Source organism: Protopterus annectens, chromosome 12.part0 (assembly GCF_019279795.1).
Source record: "Protopterus annectens isolate FY-2018-M chromosome 12.part0, PAN1.0, whole genome shotgun sequence".
Lineage (NCBI taxonomy): Eukaryota > Metazoa > Chordata > Ceratodontiformes > Protopteridae > Protopterus > Protopterus annectens.
The window spans coordinates 342,838,491-342,857,930 of NC_056746.1; the positions used below are offsets into that span (position 1 = coordinate 342,838,491).

At 41.0% G+C, this 19,440-nt stretch overlaps 1 protein-coding gene across 1 annotated transcript in view; it reads left to right on the plus strand.

The window, feature by feature from the left end:
• Positions 1 to 1,592: 1,592 nt before the first annotated feature.
• TXNDC11 (thioredoxin domain containing 11) overlaps positions 1,593 to 19,440 on the plus strand; it is a 1,107,203-nt gene continuing 1,089,355 nt past the window's right edge. The window contains exon 1 of the mRNA XM_044089417.1: positions 1,593 to 1,894. Coding sequence (XP_043945352.1) covers positions 1,770 to 1,894 — 125 coding nt within the window. The 5' untranslated portion in view covers positions 1,593 to 1,769. The remainder of the gene's footprint in view (positions 1,895 to 19,440) is intronic.

Sequence of the window (19,440 nt, forward strand, 5' to 3'; positions counted from 1 at the left end):
TATTTTACAAAACTACGCTCTAGGAAGTGCATCTGCAATTCTATCCCTGTTCACTCTGCAGTGATTTTACGTAATAAATTTTAATTAATAAATATAATGCAATGAAAAATAATAAGGCAGGGACATAAGCAGCTTGTGTTCTTTCATAGAAAACACACTGCCACGCTCTGGTGAGGTACTATTTGAGTAGAAAGCAGCAATTTCACTTCCGTGTAAAGCTTACTTTGCAAACAGTTATAGGTCATGAAAACACACTATTACTCATGTTAAGGCAAAACTTGTACATACCTGATGTAACATCCCTCACACACCATAAATGAGATACAGGACAATCACTTCATTTTCTCAACTTACATAGCATGTGACTCTCATGAAAAGTATAGTTAAGAAAGGTAGGAGGGTGCAGGGGGGGCTTGCCCCCCTTCAAAAGCAATCTGAAGCACAAAAGTATTAAGAAAAGTGGGGGCAATTTAAAGCACAAAATTAGGTGGGGGTGTAAAGTACTGTGTACATAATGCCCTTCTGACCCACTAATCATTGAAGCTGTCAGTACAGCTCTTAATTAAAGGACACACAATAACTAGCTTTGAATGGCCGTATTTCAAGAACGGCAAGGCAACAAACGGTCACTGATGGAATGTTCAGAATGAATATTCAACAGGTTGCTGGATAATCTGCATGGCTTGTCACTCAGCCGTATTTTTGCATGCAACGTCACACAGGATTGCCCTATCAATCATGTAGGCCACGCCCGCTCCTGCGCGAAAATCTCGGTGGGTAGGGTTACCACCACCAGCCCCACTTTGAAAGGGACAGTCCCTCTTTGGGCAGTTGTGTCCTGACAAAAAATTGTAAAAATTGCAAATGTCCTGAGATTTTAGGACAAAATTATTTCCTACATTTTATGTAATAGTTGCATAAAGCAGTTATTCTGTATCTAAAATACCTAAATGTTATAAGAAACAGAATAATCAACTAAAATGCTAGAATAAGCTTTTATTTAGGCAAAACATTATATCCTTTGTACGGACCATGGGTATGTGTCGGCCTGTAAAATCTGATGTTTGTACCAAAAAAGTCCCACTTTGGCCATTGGAAAAGGTGGCAACCCTATCGGTGGGGTAACGTTCTAATACAAAGCCAATAAAAATCCCTGTAAACATAGACAACTATTATTCTCTACTTTTAGTGGACTACACGTTCCAACGTAAAAGTGGCCTCTGGACAACAAACCAGAGCACCAGAAGGACCTCTGGCTTTTCCTTTCACAGTCCAACTGTTGACCCATGCATATTTTCATTTTTTTTAACTGAAGTATGCTACCTTTGTTTAAAGGCATCAGAAACCTCACACTTATAGACATACATCTCCTTCCTCCACCACTCTACTGATTGAAACCCTGTACTACACGAAACCTTTTGCCACGGATTGAGAAATTACAATCGCCGGTCAAATGTCCCCCATACGCACAAAACACAGACAAACTTAATATCATCATGCCATAAGAAAATGAGCAGTTTAGTACAAATATGATCTCTAAGTGGCTGACAGACCAGCACACGTGATGCGGACGCAAAGGCGGAAGTGCCTGGGAGTACGTGGCGGCGCGGGGTTAGCTTACTTACGTTTGCGAAAGTGGTGGGAATTGGGAAGCACCTGTGAAAATAAACGATCTGCCTTTTCTCTTACCCCTCCCCTCCCTATTCTGGGCACTGTTGAGTCTAGTGTCTCTGTATAAATATAAAAGGAGGTGATGATATGATTTCGTTATGCAGAGGTTGACGTGGTTGTCTCTAAGGCAGTTGCTTTATCAGATGGCAAAGAGACCAGAGTTGTTATGCGGAGCCATCGCCTTGAGCTGCACAATCGTTGTCATCTTAAAATTTACGTGCAGGTAATGTTGCTGTAAGGATAGGAGGAGTCCCAGGGGATGTGGTTGTGTGACATCCCACCACTGTATAGACAAACCTGATGGAACAGTAGCCCAGTGACGTGATAGTCCTTAAATCGGGATGGAATTTGGTCACTTGGCAGTAGGACACAGGCTACATAACTGGCAAGCGATATGGGGGACTGTAGCTATATTTATTATATTTAATCTCTATTTAGCTATCACCATGTTTGGGCATTTTTATGATGTGTTTTGAAAGGCAATTGGGTGTATTTACTTTGCAGAAAAATCATATTGTCAACATTACATACTGCTTAGCGAACTGAATACAGTGATTTGTTTAACTGTAATACTGTTGCATAAATGCAGTGATTGTGTGCAAAGGCTTTAACTGTGCAGTAAACTAAGAGCTAATTCGGTTACGTCGTGAAGGTGGAAGTCCTTTTTAACATAAATTGAAGCTTTCTTTAAAAAACAATAAATTGGCACAGTTTAAACTAAGTGAACACAGGTCTTCTGTACCATATCAGTTGTAAGAGTTGCAAGTTCTACCGTAAGTAATCTGGTGCACGTTGACAACATAACATATGCTTTCAACTATAAGACAATAACACCCTGAACTGGTTATCACCTTTGGAAAGTAAGTTTAAATCAATAATCTTACAGGGGACCCGGAAAAACCTAGTGCCTTAAAGTGTCTCTACCTCCGTACCGTACTGACAGTTTGTCTACAAAGAGCGGCTAGTTTAGTCATCTGTAGAACTAGAAATATAGCTGTTTTTTTTTTTTTCATTTTGACGTAGGATTGACTGCTGGACGTGCGTAGTCTTTTGAGATTTGATCCAGTCTATTGTCGGCGGGGCTGCTTTTCAGATGACAGCGCATATCTACACTGGTAGGATATAGGCCGTCTCTGTTATGGGAGTAATGTCCCATATCTGGAAAGACGCGCACTGAACAGAAGACAACTGTTTTTTCCCCTTTGGATTACTGATAAATTTGCTGTTTCTGACCATTTAATTCTAGAATTTTATTTCTAAGACTAGGTCATCCCTTTGTGGACATAAAAATTGACTTTGATGTGAATGCAGATTGAGAAACAAAACCAAGGGACAACAGCGTATATTATGGGCGAGTGAGAGATGAAAGGTGGTGAAACTGAATTTTACTCAGAAACTGCAGTCTGCAGGCAGATGTAGAATTAGGCTTCATTGCACCTGTTTAGTTTGGGATATGCATAGTATCACCATCTTTTAAAGGGGTTTACTAAACCCCTTTTTGGGGGAGGTGGATTTTATTTTCTTGGTACAATCTTGAAATGGCTGTGATTTTTTTTACCCACGTTTTCTGTCAATTTTTAGTATTTCATGTTCTCCCTCGCGTTCTTTGTAACATTGGCTTGAAGTGAGTATATTGAAAAGAACATGGTGCTCTGTAAACTCTGAGTACTTTATTATTTTTTTTTCAAATGTTAATTTTCTGCAGTTTTTTTTTCTGGCAGGTTAATTTTCTGCAGTTTTTTTTTCTGGCAGGTTCATTTTTTTCTAACATAGACTAAAAACACGTAAATTAATAGAATTTGGAATGTTGTAAACTTTGAGTGTATATAATTTGGAACACAGTAATGAATATATCTTGCAGTGATTTTTACACAGGCTTTTTTTTTTTTTGCTGAATGTGTAGTTGCATTCAGAATAAAACATTGCTACTTTATTCAGTTATTTACATGTGTGATATCTTGCAGTGAAGTAAATGACTGTGTTGCAGAAGACATGAGCATTTTTGGTATATTATTTGATTAATCTTATCCATAGGTAAATGTAAACACAGTTATTCTTCAAAACTTATATCTTTCCATTTTGTCTTGGTAAGCTACGATGCAGCTGTCCTTCTACCACAATATCTTTCCTTCTTTCCACAGAATCATTGAATTGTTCTGCTTTCGTACACTGTCCTGTTGGCTCTAGTGCTGTGTATTGTCTTGTCTCTTAAATAATTTAGTTAAGACAGCCTTGAATTGCAGCTCCACTTTCCCCAAGTTGCTTTCCATTTCCACCCTAGCCCTGGCTTTCTCTTCAGCGTCATTCATTCTGCATTGTAGTACCTACATGACAAGTTTTCTTTCATTGCATATCACCTGTTCCATTTTATTATGTCACTATTGCATGTTTTCTGTCATCTCTCTTTGGCTGTCAGAGCTGCACACTGCACTTCAGCCATGGCTTTACCAGTTCCAAGATCTCTAGAGTTTATCTTTCCAATGTACCCTATCATTGTTTTGATATTCACCTGCAGTGAACAATGTGGCACTTCACTTCAGTGTTTGACATTTTTTCACAACAGTCTCTCCAGTTGTCACCCTTCCTTCCCATCATTTAATCGGCTTCCTGTCCACCACACCATTTAAGGTCTGAAACGCATCATCTAATTTCTTCTTTAATTTTCTCTGAGGTCAGGCTTTCTGAAATGCATTGTTTGCAGCAACCACTGAAATGCATTGTTTGCAGCAAGCACTGATTGTCCATGTCTGCCTTATTGACAGCCCACACGTTGAACTAGACTGGGTTGATTGGCAAGATCTCTGCTCTGTGAAGCCATATTGTGTCTATCATCTGCATAACAGCCTCCAGAAATTCCACCAGTAGTGCACAAAGAAAATTATTTTCATAATGTTTTCCTTTAATAGAAGTCAGTGTAGTAGGCCTCTTAAGTGCCTTTTTTCTTTACTCGCCTGTATGCAGATGAGTAATTTTTGCAGTGTTCCAGTTCTTTTTATACCATTGTGGTATCATCTGGAGGAAGAGAACCATTAGTTCATAGGTTCATAGGTTTATACTAGGCTATCTGCCCCTATTTATGCTAGCCTAGCCCCAAATATTGTGGGCACGCCACCCCCTTATATGAAAAATACTGTGCCCATTAGTTTGTTGTGCCTCTGTCCAGCAGTGACACAGAGATGATTCCCGGTAAACCCACGATCTCCCATCCACAGGTCTAGATTTCTTGAACAGAGTCAGCGAGGTGCTCTGCCTCACATGGACCGGGATTTTATTCCACAGCATAGGGAGTGATAAATCTATCCCTCCAGCACGTCCTATTTATATCCGTGCTAAGGTTTAAGTCGCTTGCTCTAGTGGTTTTGGTGGATTTGGATTTTTGAGGTGGAGCATGTCCATTAATTCGGGTTGGACATGGCCTTGTATGTCAGGCACATGTCACCTCTGAGCAGACGGTATGCGACTGAATAGAGCTGGAGTTTCTTCAATCTGGCAGCATATGACAGATTTTGGAGTCCCTTTATCCTTTTGGTGAGGAACTTTTGGGGTCTTTCCAATTGCTGCAGATGTCGGTGAGATACATCCCGAATGGGGCGATCATTGGTCTGATAAGTGAAGAGTACAGGAACACAATGACCTCACTAGATCTGGATGTGAATCCCTTCATGATCAGGTGGGCAATGTAGAAGGTCTTTCTAACCACTTTAGCAATGTGAGTGTCAAAAGAAAGGCCACTGTCAACCTGGGTCCCCAGGTCCCTGATAACCTCTTCTGTGCTTAGTGGATTGCCACCTATATGGTAGCTGGTTACCTTGTTTTTTTCAAGGGTATGACTATACATTTTTGGCGCTTAACTTCAGGCCATGGCTCTGGCACCAGCTATCTGTTTCCGTGAGTCCCTTCTGAAGGATATCCGTGTCCGATGCACTTTCCACTATGGCGCCCAGTTTGCAGTCGCCTGCAAACTTTGTCAGCCAAAGTCCTCCCATGTTGGCCTGTACTACTTGAGAAGAGTAGATGCCAAACAATAGGCCAAGACCGACTCTGTGGACACACACCACTTGTGGTTTGGAGTTGGACACAGCGACCAGCAACTCAAACCCTGTGGGTTCTGTCCTTAAGCCAGTTTGCAACTCATCTTGTGACATATGGGTTTACATTTAAGCTGGTAAGTTTTCACAACAACGAGTGGGGATTGTATTGTCAAACCTTTGCAAGGTCAAGGTAGCTGTATGGACTGCCTTTCCCTCATCAATGGCCTTGGTGACCGTTTGAAGAAGTCACCAAGTTCAAAAGGCATGATCTTCCCTTGAAAGCAAAGCCAACCGTCGGGTCCAATGTCTGCAAGTCCCTGGACAAAGCTAAATCGTCGGGGGTCCAATGTCTGCAAGTCCCTATATCTTTGTTTATGAGCTCCATTATGATCCTCTCCATAGCTTTGCAGACTAGACTTGTTTTATGGGGCGGTAATTACCAGGGTCCGTGAGAGGCCGCCTTTGTGGAGTGGGACAGTTGTTGCCGTACGCCACTCCTTGGGCCGTATCCTGTGGTAAGGCTGAGATTAAACAGCTGCCTTATGTGCGGTTTAATTCCTCATTTAGCTTCGTGTAGCAGCACAGCCGGGACACCATCCGTCCCATGCTGTGTGTTTTTTTTTTTAGAGAGAGAGAGCCTCAGCTTGCATTTGAGATGTCCGGACCTTTAGCTACTGCTGGGATAGTTATCTTCTAGGGGGAGAGGGGGTAAGTTTGCACTGAACCTGTCTGCCAGTATGTTGGCAATGTCTGTGGTTCAGTGATTTTGTATCATTTGGACTAATTCTGAGCATATCTGGGAGTTTCCACCCAGGTTCCTAAGATAGCTGAAAAAGGTCTTACCATTGTCCTTTGAATCCATGGCAATTTTCTCTCAAAATTGGCCTTAGTTGATTTTATGAGTGCTCGTATTTTTTACTAATAATGATCAGGGGTGACTTCCTTTTATGGATTTTGTTCTATCATGTAATAGCTTTCTCCTCTTATTGTAAAGTTTGTTAATGGCTGGGGTCCACCAGACTGGACGTTTGCCCTTTGTGGAAAGAGTCTTGGTTTTATTTGGGATTGCCTGATCCATGCAGTCCTGGAGGTGTTCATAGAAGGCATTTGTAAGGGCTTCCCGCAGCAGGTTGTGGTTTCCTCTGGCTCAGGGGCAAGGATACCACACAGTCTTAGTAGTAGTAGTGAAGTTTGCTTAGAGAAGTTCCTTCTGCTATCTTCTGCTGGGGGTGAGGGGGATGTGTTTTCCCAGTGAGATTAGTTTATCATCAGATCCTCACCAGGGGATATATACTCCAGTGTGGGCATTTTTGTCCCCATGTTGTGACAAATGAGATCTAGTATATTTTCCAGGAACCGGAAAGCTAGGTTAGGGCTTGAGTAATGTTCCCGTCTAGTATCGGTGGTAGTTGAAGTCACCCAATATGTGTTGGGAGATGTTGCCACCCCTAGTCTTCAGGAAGTCTGTGTGGGGTTCCTGAGTTTGAGTGAGTTTGAAGCCTGTAGCATCTACCAATTTGTAGAGAGCAGCAGTTGCCTATGGTTAGTTGCACCTGGATGGTTGGTCCCAGTGTTTGGGGGTTTTGGGGCATGATGTAAAGAGTAAAAAGCACGTAATAGTGCGGGGTGCTCTCAGGAGCCTTGAACCAGGTTTCAGTTACAGCACCAAGACATCGATGTTTCTCCCATACTGAGAAAGGGGCCTGCGAGTATTGCATTTTGAGATTTAGACTTCTGGCATTGAGCAGCGTACCCTCAGTTTCTTCCCATTTTTGTTTTCTAGGGTGGTTTTAATTTGAGCCTTGCCTCCTAAAAAGGCACTATGGGAGTCAGCAGGCATGTAGCCAATATCCGAATCCCAGGGTGAAGGTCGCTCACACCAGCATGGACAATGACTGTAGTCATATTGTGTCTTATTTGCTTGGTGCCCCGAGTATGTGTGTTATGTAAAAGGTAGTGATTCTAGCTGATAGGCAACCTGTGACCTCTCCTTTGGTGACCTGGTGAGTGGAGATCAGTGTGAGTGACTATGGAGTGTGAGTTAACTAGTATGTTACCTGTTGTATTTGTATAAGGGCTGTGACTGCTTGCACACACTGTTTTTATGTGGTTTGTGTGTATTGTGCTGGTTGGGTGTTGTGGGGTGTCTTGTTTGGGTGTCTGCTCTGGGTCTGCTTTGCTGTTTAGGTAAGTTACTACTCAGAGCCTCTCATGCCCTTTGTAAGTTTATTATGTTTGATTCAATCAGTGTGGTAGCATTATGTGAGGTGCATTGTGTTGTGTGTAGTTGCTGGTGTGTCCTGTCTGGTCTTGCCAGTCCTGAGTTGAGAGAGTCCAGCCTTGAGCTTGGCCTAAATAAAAGCTGCATCTCATAAGTGTGTGTTGGAGTAGGGAGAGGAGAGGTTGTCTGTGGCAGGACACAGTTATAACATTGCTGCCTATAACCCCAGATTCACACTCTTGACGGAGAGGAGATTGACAACTGACCTTTGGACATGCTAGAATAATATTGGGGAAAAATGAGTGAAAACAAGGGCCAGTGGGGGAGTGAGGGGTGGGTGCTTCTTTTTTTTGCTTCTACTTATAGTGCTTGCTTTATTGAGTGTGTGCCAGGTAGGTAACCAGAGGTGTATTTACAAGTAACTAAAGTAAAAAGAAAACGACAAACAGTAACTTTCTTTCCAAAACAAAAAAAGAAAGTACAGTAAGCAATGCAGATATCACTAGTGATCCACAGAAGAGCTGAGCTGTTAGCATATTATGGTGGAATTAGCTTCCAGGGGGAAATAGCAAACAAAACAAACAACAATAATATAAACAAAGCTAGATTCAGTAGGCCCTGATCTCTAGTCTGTACTAGAGCAACAAGTGGTGACCAATTTCAAAGATACAGCAGTTCAAATATTCAGGCACTATAAACCTTTAACCAGAAAATTCCCAGCTCAGAAGGGCAGAGTCCAGCCTCTTCTCTTAAGTGGGTATCTCCCTTCGCTCATACTCTGAGAGGCAGCTTGACCTTTTTTGGCTTCTTGTCTCCCTGTAGTTTCTAAAGTTTTAACTCTGTAGGCAGCAATTAAACAAGAGTTGCACGGATTTGTATTCTTCTGATCCCGTGAGTTTGCAAATATAGCTGTTTACTTAACAAATGTTTCTGTAATGAAGGCAGATGAGGGAAATGTAAACATGACTCTGAGTGCTGGGATTGTAAAGCAGGAGGGGCAGATCTGGGATTTAAAAACTGTCCCAAATTTGTTTCATTTATTTTTTTTTAGATTATACCAGTTTGCCTAATTTGAGCAGCCTTAGATTCTGGAGTGGCAAGGTGCTTTTTATACCATGCTGATGGTCTTCATGTCAGCATACTGTACCTAGCACTGCAGCCAGTTTCTATCTCTGGGTTAAGAGAAATCACACTGCAGTCATATGCATAGGCTTGTGTTTTGAATTTGACTTTGAAGAGCTAGAGGTAATTTCATCTGAGTGTAGGGGTTGATAAAACCTGTAATTTATCTTACAGCATAGTTAGGTTACATGTCATTTTATTCCTTAATCTGTTAGTTTTGTTTAGTTAATGACTTATCACTTCTGTTTTTGTTCTTCTATGTACGGTCTCCCCAGAGCTGCCACATATTAGGTAATCTCTTGATTCCTACCTTAATTCAGTAGTCACTCTGCTTAATCCTTTCTGATGATCCCAGACATAACCTTTTTACTGGGTTCCTGTAGTATTTTGGAGCCAGAACTGTTCCCTTACCCTTCAATAAAGATGGAATTGTGGCGTTGCAGCAGACGGGTCAGGAGGAGGCTACTCTCATCTGTCCTGTAACCAGTCAGATTCTGGTCCCATTTTAAGCCCTAACCAAAACCATGAACAAAAGTAATAATTTATACATTTCAAAAACAAGATGTACATTAAGCCTGTAAAATGCAGCACAAATACAAAATACAGTATATAAAAAAAGGAAAGTATATTTAAATCTGTCGTGGAAGCATTAAGCATTATAAATTAGTTGCAAGTTATACAAGAAAATGCATGTAGAAGAATAGTATCAAAACAGATTGGCATGTAAAACTAAGGGAAAAACTTGCAATGTATCTGTATTAGATAACTGCAGACACTATGAATCGTAAATGAACTGGAAATAAAAATATTAAAATTATGTGCGACTGTTAGACAAAGTCCTTTTTAACAAGAGCTGCCAGCCTGCGTTTTCACATCAAAAACTCTGTATTAAGCAAATGTGCAGTGACGTTTGGGCATCAGCTGCTCTCCAGAAAGTTCCAAAGAACAGATGAAGAAAACTGTGAACAGGAGATCTATAATATTCATGGCTGTGAATCGGAGTGGAGGACAGAATGTTTGTTTAATTCTTTACCTTTCTGGCCATCAACAGATTTGGAAATTCAGAACTAAAAATAGTAATTTGCTGTGAGATGTTGATATAATGTTGTGATCTGAATCAGAAGGGTGAACTAGAATGACAGAAATAATTGAAGTTATGTTACCATGGTCCAACATATATGCAGGAAGTCGCCCATATTAGACAAAGGGTACAGAATATTAGATGAGCAAGAGGTGCTGGCAAATCTTAGCACTGACATTGACTATTGAAAAACTGGAAGAGACTAACTGTGCTGTGGGCTTGATTGTGGGAGGAGGAGATTGTTCATCATTGTATGAAGTGTATTAGAAACTTTACTAACAGGAAATTAAAAAAAAAAAACTTCACACTTGCGTATACTCTAGTGGAAGGAAAGTAAAGTAAGAAACATGACGTCAACAGAGGGTATGATAAGAAACTTGATCTCAAGGGAATCTTCACACAACCAAGTGAAAGATGAAAAAGAGATGCATAATCAAGAGAAAGTCATTTAAAACTTGAGGGTTATGGCTTGATATAAAGACGCATTTTGTAGGATGTTAAGGAAGGCTGATGGCATGCACTGTAGTCTTCACCAGTTGAAATCAAAATTTGTATCCTTTCATCTGTGTAGTTTAACGAGAAGATTTTATCTGGAGTGCTATGTCAAAACTCTTTTTTGGACTTGAAGTATGTGTAGTTGAAAGGAGGATGACAAAGTGGTTCGTGGTTTGGTATCGTGTATAGTCTTGAACATGGAAAAAAATAATGACAGAAATGTTTAGGTTTCATTACCTAAATATCTACAGCCCGCAGTGGGTGTTGGTACTTGGACAAGAAAAAGAAACCAAGTCTGAAATTACAAGTTGGATATTTCTGGGAGATGTAAGGAGTGTGTTTCACAGAACAGATGATGGATGATTTTTAACAGCTTTCCTAAAATGGTGGTAGGGTCAAAGAGTAACTGAATTAAAAAAATGCTATTTTAGAATTCTGGCAAATGAGCTATTAAAGGGGATCTCTGCTTCTTCAGTTGGTATGGAAATGGGTAGATGGGTAAGTTTTGCGCTATTAATTCTGTGATAACTTGAATGTACCTTGAGGTGTGCCATCTTCTGTAGTGTGACAGATTGGGTGGTAACTACTGAGGCCGTTTGTGAAGGACTGATGTAGTTGGGTTTGAGATGTTTTGAAATCCAAGTATAGAAATATGATATGAATTTAATGTTAAAGAACTATGGAAAATGCTATCCGCATCTGAGAGTAATGTTACTTATGCCAGATGTAACCTAGGAGGGATGCCTGTTGTAATATTGAGGACTGCAATTATCAAAGAGGGGTTTCAGATTTGGTGGTTCTTTCATGTGCAGAGACATTGGGGATAGTTTATGTAAAAATGGGGGTGGTAAAGCTTCTGTAGGGGTTGGAAGAGGCACAGTTCACTGCAAAACATAACTATTTTCCTTTTCAAACTCTCAAGATTGTTAAAAAAATGAGGGTGTTAACAGTGTCAGTAGAGATCCCCAGTGGCAATGTAAGCGGGTGAGGGTAGGAGTGTTTAAAAAGGAAATCAAAGGCATGTGATTTAAAGTAGTATAATTTTGCACAGTGGGGGTCTCTGTGACAGTGCAAATGTCATGGATTTCTGTTCTTCTGCTGGTGTATGTTCTCTTCCCCCTATACTTCTGTTGCATTACTATAGCTGTCTGGGAGTGCTGACTTTGAACAAGGTAATTTATCACTGCTGCAGATCATTGCTTTAAATGGAATGGGGAAACTGATCACACCCACAGGTTGCTATTAGAACTTGAAGGACCAAAGCTAAAGTTTGTGGTGAGAGTCTGTAACATTGTGTCAGATTTTATGATCAGACATAGGATATAGCCCACATAATATTCTGGTAGGACTATTAAGTGACTAAATGCTTATTGCTTAATTTTTTTTTTGCACTTAGTGTGTGTAGTATGTTCATTTTCCATACTAAAGAAAGGAGCATGTGGTAAAAAAAAAAGGAAATGGGGATTGCAGAAGAGTGTTTGTGGTTTAGGGGAGCAAGCTTGATGAAACCCAGGGTGCAGAGCAGTAGTAGTAAAATGTGAAGGTCAAAGGCATGTAGCAGTTTTTGGTCAGGGAAAATGAAGTGGAGACCATTAGGGAATGCTTGGTTAGGATAAAGAATGCATGATGTATATAGAGGTGGGTTAGAATGTGTTGAGGGAAAGAGGAAGTTGTTTGCATGTATTTCTGAGTATGAGAGCACAGCACACTGATAAAAACTAACATACCATAATAGCAAGGTGATCAAGCGGCTGACCAGCTCTGCGCTTTCATGTAAACATTGTGGTAGCATCTTTTGTGTGAGTTAAGCACATGAGTTGGTAACTTCACACTGCCTTCTTAAAATGCTGTGATGACAGTGGGTTCAGTAGTGTTAATTAGTATAGTTAAGCAGGCAATGTGAAGTCGTCAACATAACAGAACTGGGAGGCTACATCTGTGCATAGATGCATGTTTCAGTATGTTAATGATTTTGATGGATCCTTTATCAGTAATTAGAATTTCCCCTTCCAATGTGGTAACTGTGCTATACCACCATGCACCAAAAGACATTTGCTGTCCACTGTGTTTGCAGTAGAAATGTTATTGTAAATCTACTCCTGATTTTATTTAATCTGTAGGATCTCCACTTTTTTTTATAACTACAGGAAAATCAGAACCTTCTGCTTTCTCTTGATAAGGGGACTATTATGTTACCTTCCAAGCCTCTCTGAAAGCAGAAGTGAAAATTTCATTGCTGTTGCTGAATGTAATGCATGATGGAATGATATTTTGTAATGTGTAGTGCAGATCAGTTATATTTCAAATGCATATTGAAGTAATTTGTGTTAAAGTTTGTGTTGTAATTAATCTACAGCCTGCAGCACTAATTAATGAGCGTTATGCTGCAGTCAATGGAATGTAATTTTGCAGAGCAGAAATGGATATTGCACACAATTGCAGACAAATCCAGTTTAGCTGCATACCTCTCAACTGTCCAGATTTTTGCTTCATAAAATGTATGTTAACACAAATGTTGTTCTAGCAACTTTCTAAGTTTGTAAGAGCAATATTTAAAATCTTTCCTTATGTTTGGGCCTTTGCCACCCCCCCACATTATTTTAAGCTTTGCCACAGTGTGGAAATTAGAGAAGTCATGCACAATTGTGCAAGTATAACTAGTGCACTTTTCACTTTTGCAAACTGCATCTGAGGGTTACAGCTTCCTCCGAACTCCTTAACTCAAGAAATCTGAACATTCATGCAAGTTCCAGTTAAAAAGAATCATTCAGTGCTGGGTGGAATTACTCAATCACTTCAGGGTTTCTTCTGTAAACCTGCAAACTTCAGGCAAGCCTATAAAGTGAGGTAAAGAACAGGTCTGCCTGAAGCTTGCTTACTATATGACATCAGCATCATGGGGGTGCTTTTTTATGTAAATAAACCTAATCATGGGACAGAATAATGATGTTGCCTTACTCCGAATGACTGTGCTATTACTTAATTTAGTAAAATATTCCTCATTGTATTAGATCAGCAAGCCCCGATGAGAGAAAGAAAGTTAAAGTACTTGCTGCCTCCTGATTTATTCCCCCTTCACAAAATAGTTAATGTAGCAGAAATCCAAAGCAAGGTGTTCAAACAAAACTCAGACTATGCGCAGTACCATAAATTCCATAACCAAACTAAGCTCCTAATACACTTGAACAAGAAAGACTAGTACATAAACTCGCAGCAATGTCAGCCTAACAATCTTAAGCATATTTGGATAATAAACAACTGTCTTCACTCAGGCAAAACTATACAACTAACTCCTCTAACATCTGAGACCTCGCTTATCCAAAATCTCACTGCACACACCTCAACCTTTCCATTCCTGTTAGCTGCCACTTACCCCTAGATGCTGTCAAGAAACTTCTTCACAAACTTGAATCTAGCCAGTTTTGCAGCTGATAGGCCATTATATTAGTATCTATTTTGATGTACTTTGCAGGAAGCCTATTTAGTATCCATACTTGCATGTAAAAGTATTCTACCATTAAGTAAGGGAGCCAGATCTATTGAATTATCAAACTGTAGGCCAACTCCCATACTTTCCCCGCTATCTAAGGTCCTTGAAAAATGTCCACTCACAATTCCCAGAATATCTTAAAAAAACTATAAAGTACTTTTCCTCAACGTATCACAGCTGTTGTGCCTTTTCCTCAACGTATCACAGCTGTTGTGCAAGTCACGGTATACAAAGACCGTTACTGTCCTTCCTTAATACCTTACATAACAAAAATGAAGGAAAACTACTGTCTGCACTCTTCCAGGACCTCTATAAAGCATTCAGCACTGTCTCCCATCCTAAACTCTTGCACAAATCCCATCCTAAACTCTTGCACAAACTGACAAAACTGGGTATTTCTTCATCCATCATATTCTGGTTTAATAGCTCCCTTGGCAAAAGAAGCAAGTGTGTTAAATGGGGAAAATCGCTGCCCTACTTTCATAACCATAGAAATAAGTGTCCAACAGGGATCCTAATTAAGATTTGTACTATTTTAATATAATTTGGTCACTAGTTCCAGAAATGCAACCCTAATTCAATATGCAGATGATTCAACTCTCATTTCCTCTGTCCCCACGCTACAAAAACTATAATCAGTTACCTAGGAATCTTTCTTCTCAGAGATCATGGTTATAGAAATCTCACCTTAAATGTGCTGCAAGAAAGACTCTGCTACTTTTATTCTCTTCCAAGCTGGTTCAGGTGACAAAACTGCTTTTGCTATCTCCCCATCACACCGTTCTGTTATATAAGTCACCCCCATGCAAAACTACTAGAGCTTATAATGATGATCTGATGTCCATTTCCAACAAGCCATTAAAAACTCACCAAAATTTAGGCCTCCTTTTCAGAACCAAACCCTATAACTGATCTCACTAGCAACTGAATAATGCTACAGTAAATTAGTTGAGTTTGCAGTTAACCCATCCTAGTAAATGCCATCCCTGTGTTGTACTCATCCAAATTGACTAACCTGGATAAAACTCTCCTACCTTAGTCTTAGCTAAAATAGCTATGAGGTCCTCCACCAGTAACATAAATGTCCATCTCTTACTACTAGTCTTCAGCGGTACAGGCAACCGGGAGATCTTAGACCATGAATGCAGGGTTTTGGCTCCATCTATAAAGCTCTTAACCCCTTTAAGGAATCCATGTATAATACATCTCTAAATTATGGATAACCCTCTCTCTCACTGAGACCAATTACACAACTAGTAATCTTTAAAGTTTCACTTACTTCATATTACAAAAATAGTTTTCTGTCTTTGCTCACTTGTTCCTGCCTAGATTATCCTATAGGACTGCACTGCTAATATCAGCCAGTCTTAATGATTTTCTTTTAGTTATAATTTCTGAAACACCTATTTTAGTATCAGTGCCATCACTGTCTTCACAGTTTGTCTGTTTCTTTCACATACAAAAACAATTACTTTTTTGCAGAAAATGAAATTATTTAATATTTAATTTTCCCAGTTTCCTTCCACAACTATGTATTACAACTATGGATGTTAGTGTTTTTTTAAAGCATTTCATTAGTTTAATAGTTAATAAAGCAAACCTAAGTTTGTTACTGCAAGTATATTTGTAATACTTCAGCTCCACAGTCTCTCCAGAAGTAATATATGAAGTGACTTATTTGGGAAGGGGTTGTAGCTGGGAAGATGGGTAGGATGCACCTCATGGGGTGCCACTGCAGCACTGAAGAATTCAAACATCTACTGTTATTGGCAAGTGCAACTTGGACAACTGTACTTTGTTTAGTGTTTGGATCTTTTCTCCCCAAACCTCCCCTGAAAATAGGTAACAACCCAGTCACTGTTTCTTGGTAAACAGATGTCAACTAAAATGACAATTTTTGTGGAGGTTTTCTCCCCAGAACCCCACTGAAAAGGAGTACTCTTCCCTGCCAACTTATGCAAATAAATGAACCTTATAATATGCACCACAGAATATTTCCGTTAGCTGCAGGAAATAAATGTGTCATACTACCATTTGGTAACATTTTAAATTAGAGGTAAAGAAGTAGGAGGAAGATTGTCAAGAAACCAGCAGGCATTATTGTAAAATATGTTAGGTGTGATCCCTAGTTTGCCATGTGGGGTTTGAATCCCACCACCGGAAAATATATGTAATGCATAGGTCATGTGGGGGCTTTTCAGTAACCCACCACTGGGCACCTGGATATGCAGTGAACAGAGGCTACACCGTTTGGATCTGCTCAACTACCTCATTAGTTTGATGGCCACCAGATAGATGGTCTTGATGTCACACCCCTGCATCAGCAAGTTAAAGTAAAAAGTATGCACACAAGTGAGTCATGATCCAGTTCACCAAATGCAGCTCCTGTAGAGCAAACGGGGAATATTCATTCTTGCCCTGTGCATGGGCTTTTAACAACTACACCTGCATTAGGACTGCACATTGACCATTTACTGTATTGAGTCTTTGGCTCAGCATGCAGACCCCTTTCTCAATAGTGTGTGAGCTTCAGTACCTTCTAATGGCCGTTATGATATATTTTCTCTTGTGTTTGTCTCTCTGTGTATTATAAACAGGCACAAGTACAATCAGTTCCTTGAGAAGGCTGATAGAATTCATCACAGATTGTGTCCTGGCCATCACCCTAGATTATTGGGCTAGGGTACAGTTGTATACCATATTGTTTTTGATCAGAAGCCAAATAAAATTATAAAAATACACCACTGATAACGTGCTACCCACGGTAGTGGTGCTGCGGTAGCGTTGTCACCTCACAGCAAGACGTTGTCCTGTTCGATTCTCAGCTAGAGCGTCTTCTGTGTGGAGGCATGCGTGAGTGGGCGTGCCTTCGTTGAAGGTTGTTCGTCAGGGCTGGTAACTCTGCACGTAAAAATCCACTACCAAACATTAGCAGACCGGAGTTCCGCTGTGGCGACCCCTAACCGGGATAAGCCGAAAGACACAACAACAACCACTGATAACGTGCTAAATTGTCTGTTTTTGAAGGCAAATCCAGCAGCTTGACAGCCTACAATGCTAGTTAATACCCTCTTCTCATATAATAAGTTACTGATAAGTTCCAGCCACAATATTTTAAAAGTGAATAAGAAAATTAAAGTAAGAAGTTGGGCACTGAATACTATAGAAGATAAGTATGCAGGGGAATTTTTTATTTATTTTATTTTACATTTGTTAACCGGGATGGTCCAACTGGACACAGGTCCATTTTCAGTGGAGGCCCGGGGAGATAAATCTCCACAGTAAGTAAAATTTTACACAGTGTTAAAATATACAGAGAATTTCCAAACAAAATGTTAAAATATAGTATACAGCAGAAGACATAACAAGACCTATATGTACAGAAAAAATAGATCTGATGTAAATCTTCATTCATTCCTTACTGTTAGGACTTCGGTTCCGTCCTCGGAACCAACATGGCCATTTCCAAGCTCACGCCAGCCAAAAGCTCTCAGCTAAGACCTACCCATAATGTCCCTTTCATAGTCTCGCCAGATCTTGTTTGCCACGTTCCTCGTCAGATGTGCCTAGCCATCTCTCTCAAAGCTAAGTGGAAATTTGTGATTTTTTTTTGTGTAGTTTCTCTTCCTCAAATTTAGTTTTTTAGTCAGTTTAGCCTTTTCTTACTATCGCCTATAACCTGCTTCTGTTTCCTACCCTTTACCTTTGGTACTGTCCCTCTCTCCTGCCTTTTGGTAGGCCTTCCTTTACCACTTGTGGTATTTTTAAATACCATCGTTGGTATTCTCTCCTTTTCCTAACCTTTGCCTGTATTATGTCAGATACAGTTAAGTTGGGGTTTAAACAGTGTGACAAGTGTGGGCATAAGACGCTGAACTCTGACGGTCACGCTTGATGCGTTTACTGTTTGGGCGTGGAGCATATAAATGCTGATTGTAATATTTGTTCTGGTTTTAGCAATCTCACTCTAGCAGAGCACAAAAACAAGCTAATTCTCAAAGGTTTAATCAAAACGCCTTTTTCAGAGGCTCTGTCTAGATTGGAGGTCGTACAGCCTACTAAGACAAAGAAACACAAAAAAAATGGAGTCACTCAGTTCCTGCAGCTCCGTCAGTTACGGAACCGAGTCGGCTCCGTGCTTCTCTATCACCCTTCGCGTAGACCTCTTCGGCACCAGGCCCTGTGTCTTCTCACTCGGTGCCTCTGATGTTGACTCCTGTTTCGGTTCCAGACTCAGCACCATTGGCTTCGGTGCCGTCCTTGGTTCCGACACTGGCTTTCACAACCATACCTACTTCGGCACCATCACTGGCCATGGTGTAAATAGCTTTTTCGGCTCTACAGACTATGACCTCTGTTCCTAAAGTCGAGTATCTTCCAATAACCAGATACTCTCCAACGTACGATCCTTTTTTGGAGCATCCGTTTAGCCCCTTTCTTGAAAGACCTGATTCTCCTTCAGCAGCTTCCTTTAGATCCACCAGGAATCTTTCTGAACTAGATGTAGTGCGGGTTGTGGACCAGCTTCTAGCAGCTAGGGGTTGCCAGCTCCAGCTAGACCTTCCATCCCCTTTGGCTTGGAATCCTTCACAGCATATTCTCCTGTTTATCCTCCTCGGGTCTTCTACCCAGGCCACGGAGATCTCTGTACCAATGTCCACCCCGGTGCATAGTGTCTCGGCCCTGACTGCAGTGTTTTCCCTGTCTGCACCGACCACCCTTGCTGCATTGGCTCAGATGGAGCTGGTGCACTCTCGGAGCAGTGTTTGGACTGTCAGCACCTTGGTACCTAGCCCGGCACCTATTTTTTTGCTGGTCCCCTCTTATGTCCACAGCTCCAACAGCTTCCAGTCCTCTCAGTGCTCCTTACCTGGAAGTGGGCTCCTCAGGGCATGGTGTGACCCCAGTTCTGAGGTTGTCCTTCTCAGTTCCGGGCTCCCATCCCTCCTCATGCAGGCCTGCTTTCCAGGTGATGGAGAGGGTTCTTGCCTCCGCTGGCTCACAGTCAGCATCAATGACTTCGGCACCAGAACCCCCCTCTAGCATGCAGCTGTTCCAACCCCCTACTTTGGGATCCCAGGCACGGGAGCCGCAAGACCTCCCTTTGAAGGGAACCCTTTCTCCGGAGTCCTTCTCAGAAGATCCCACTGGGGAGCCACCCCGGAAGAAACGGTGCAAGAGGATGCACCTTGATTCCCCTGAGGAATATATCACTGAGGACACAAATTGCGATGAGAGGGAAGGGTCTCCATGGTCTCCCCCAGATGACATCTCATTTGGAGACCTTCTCAAAATCCTCAAGCAGCGGGGAGACTGGAATTCCTCTAAC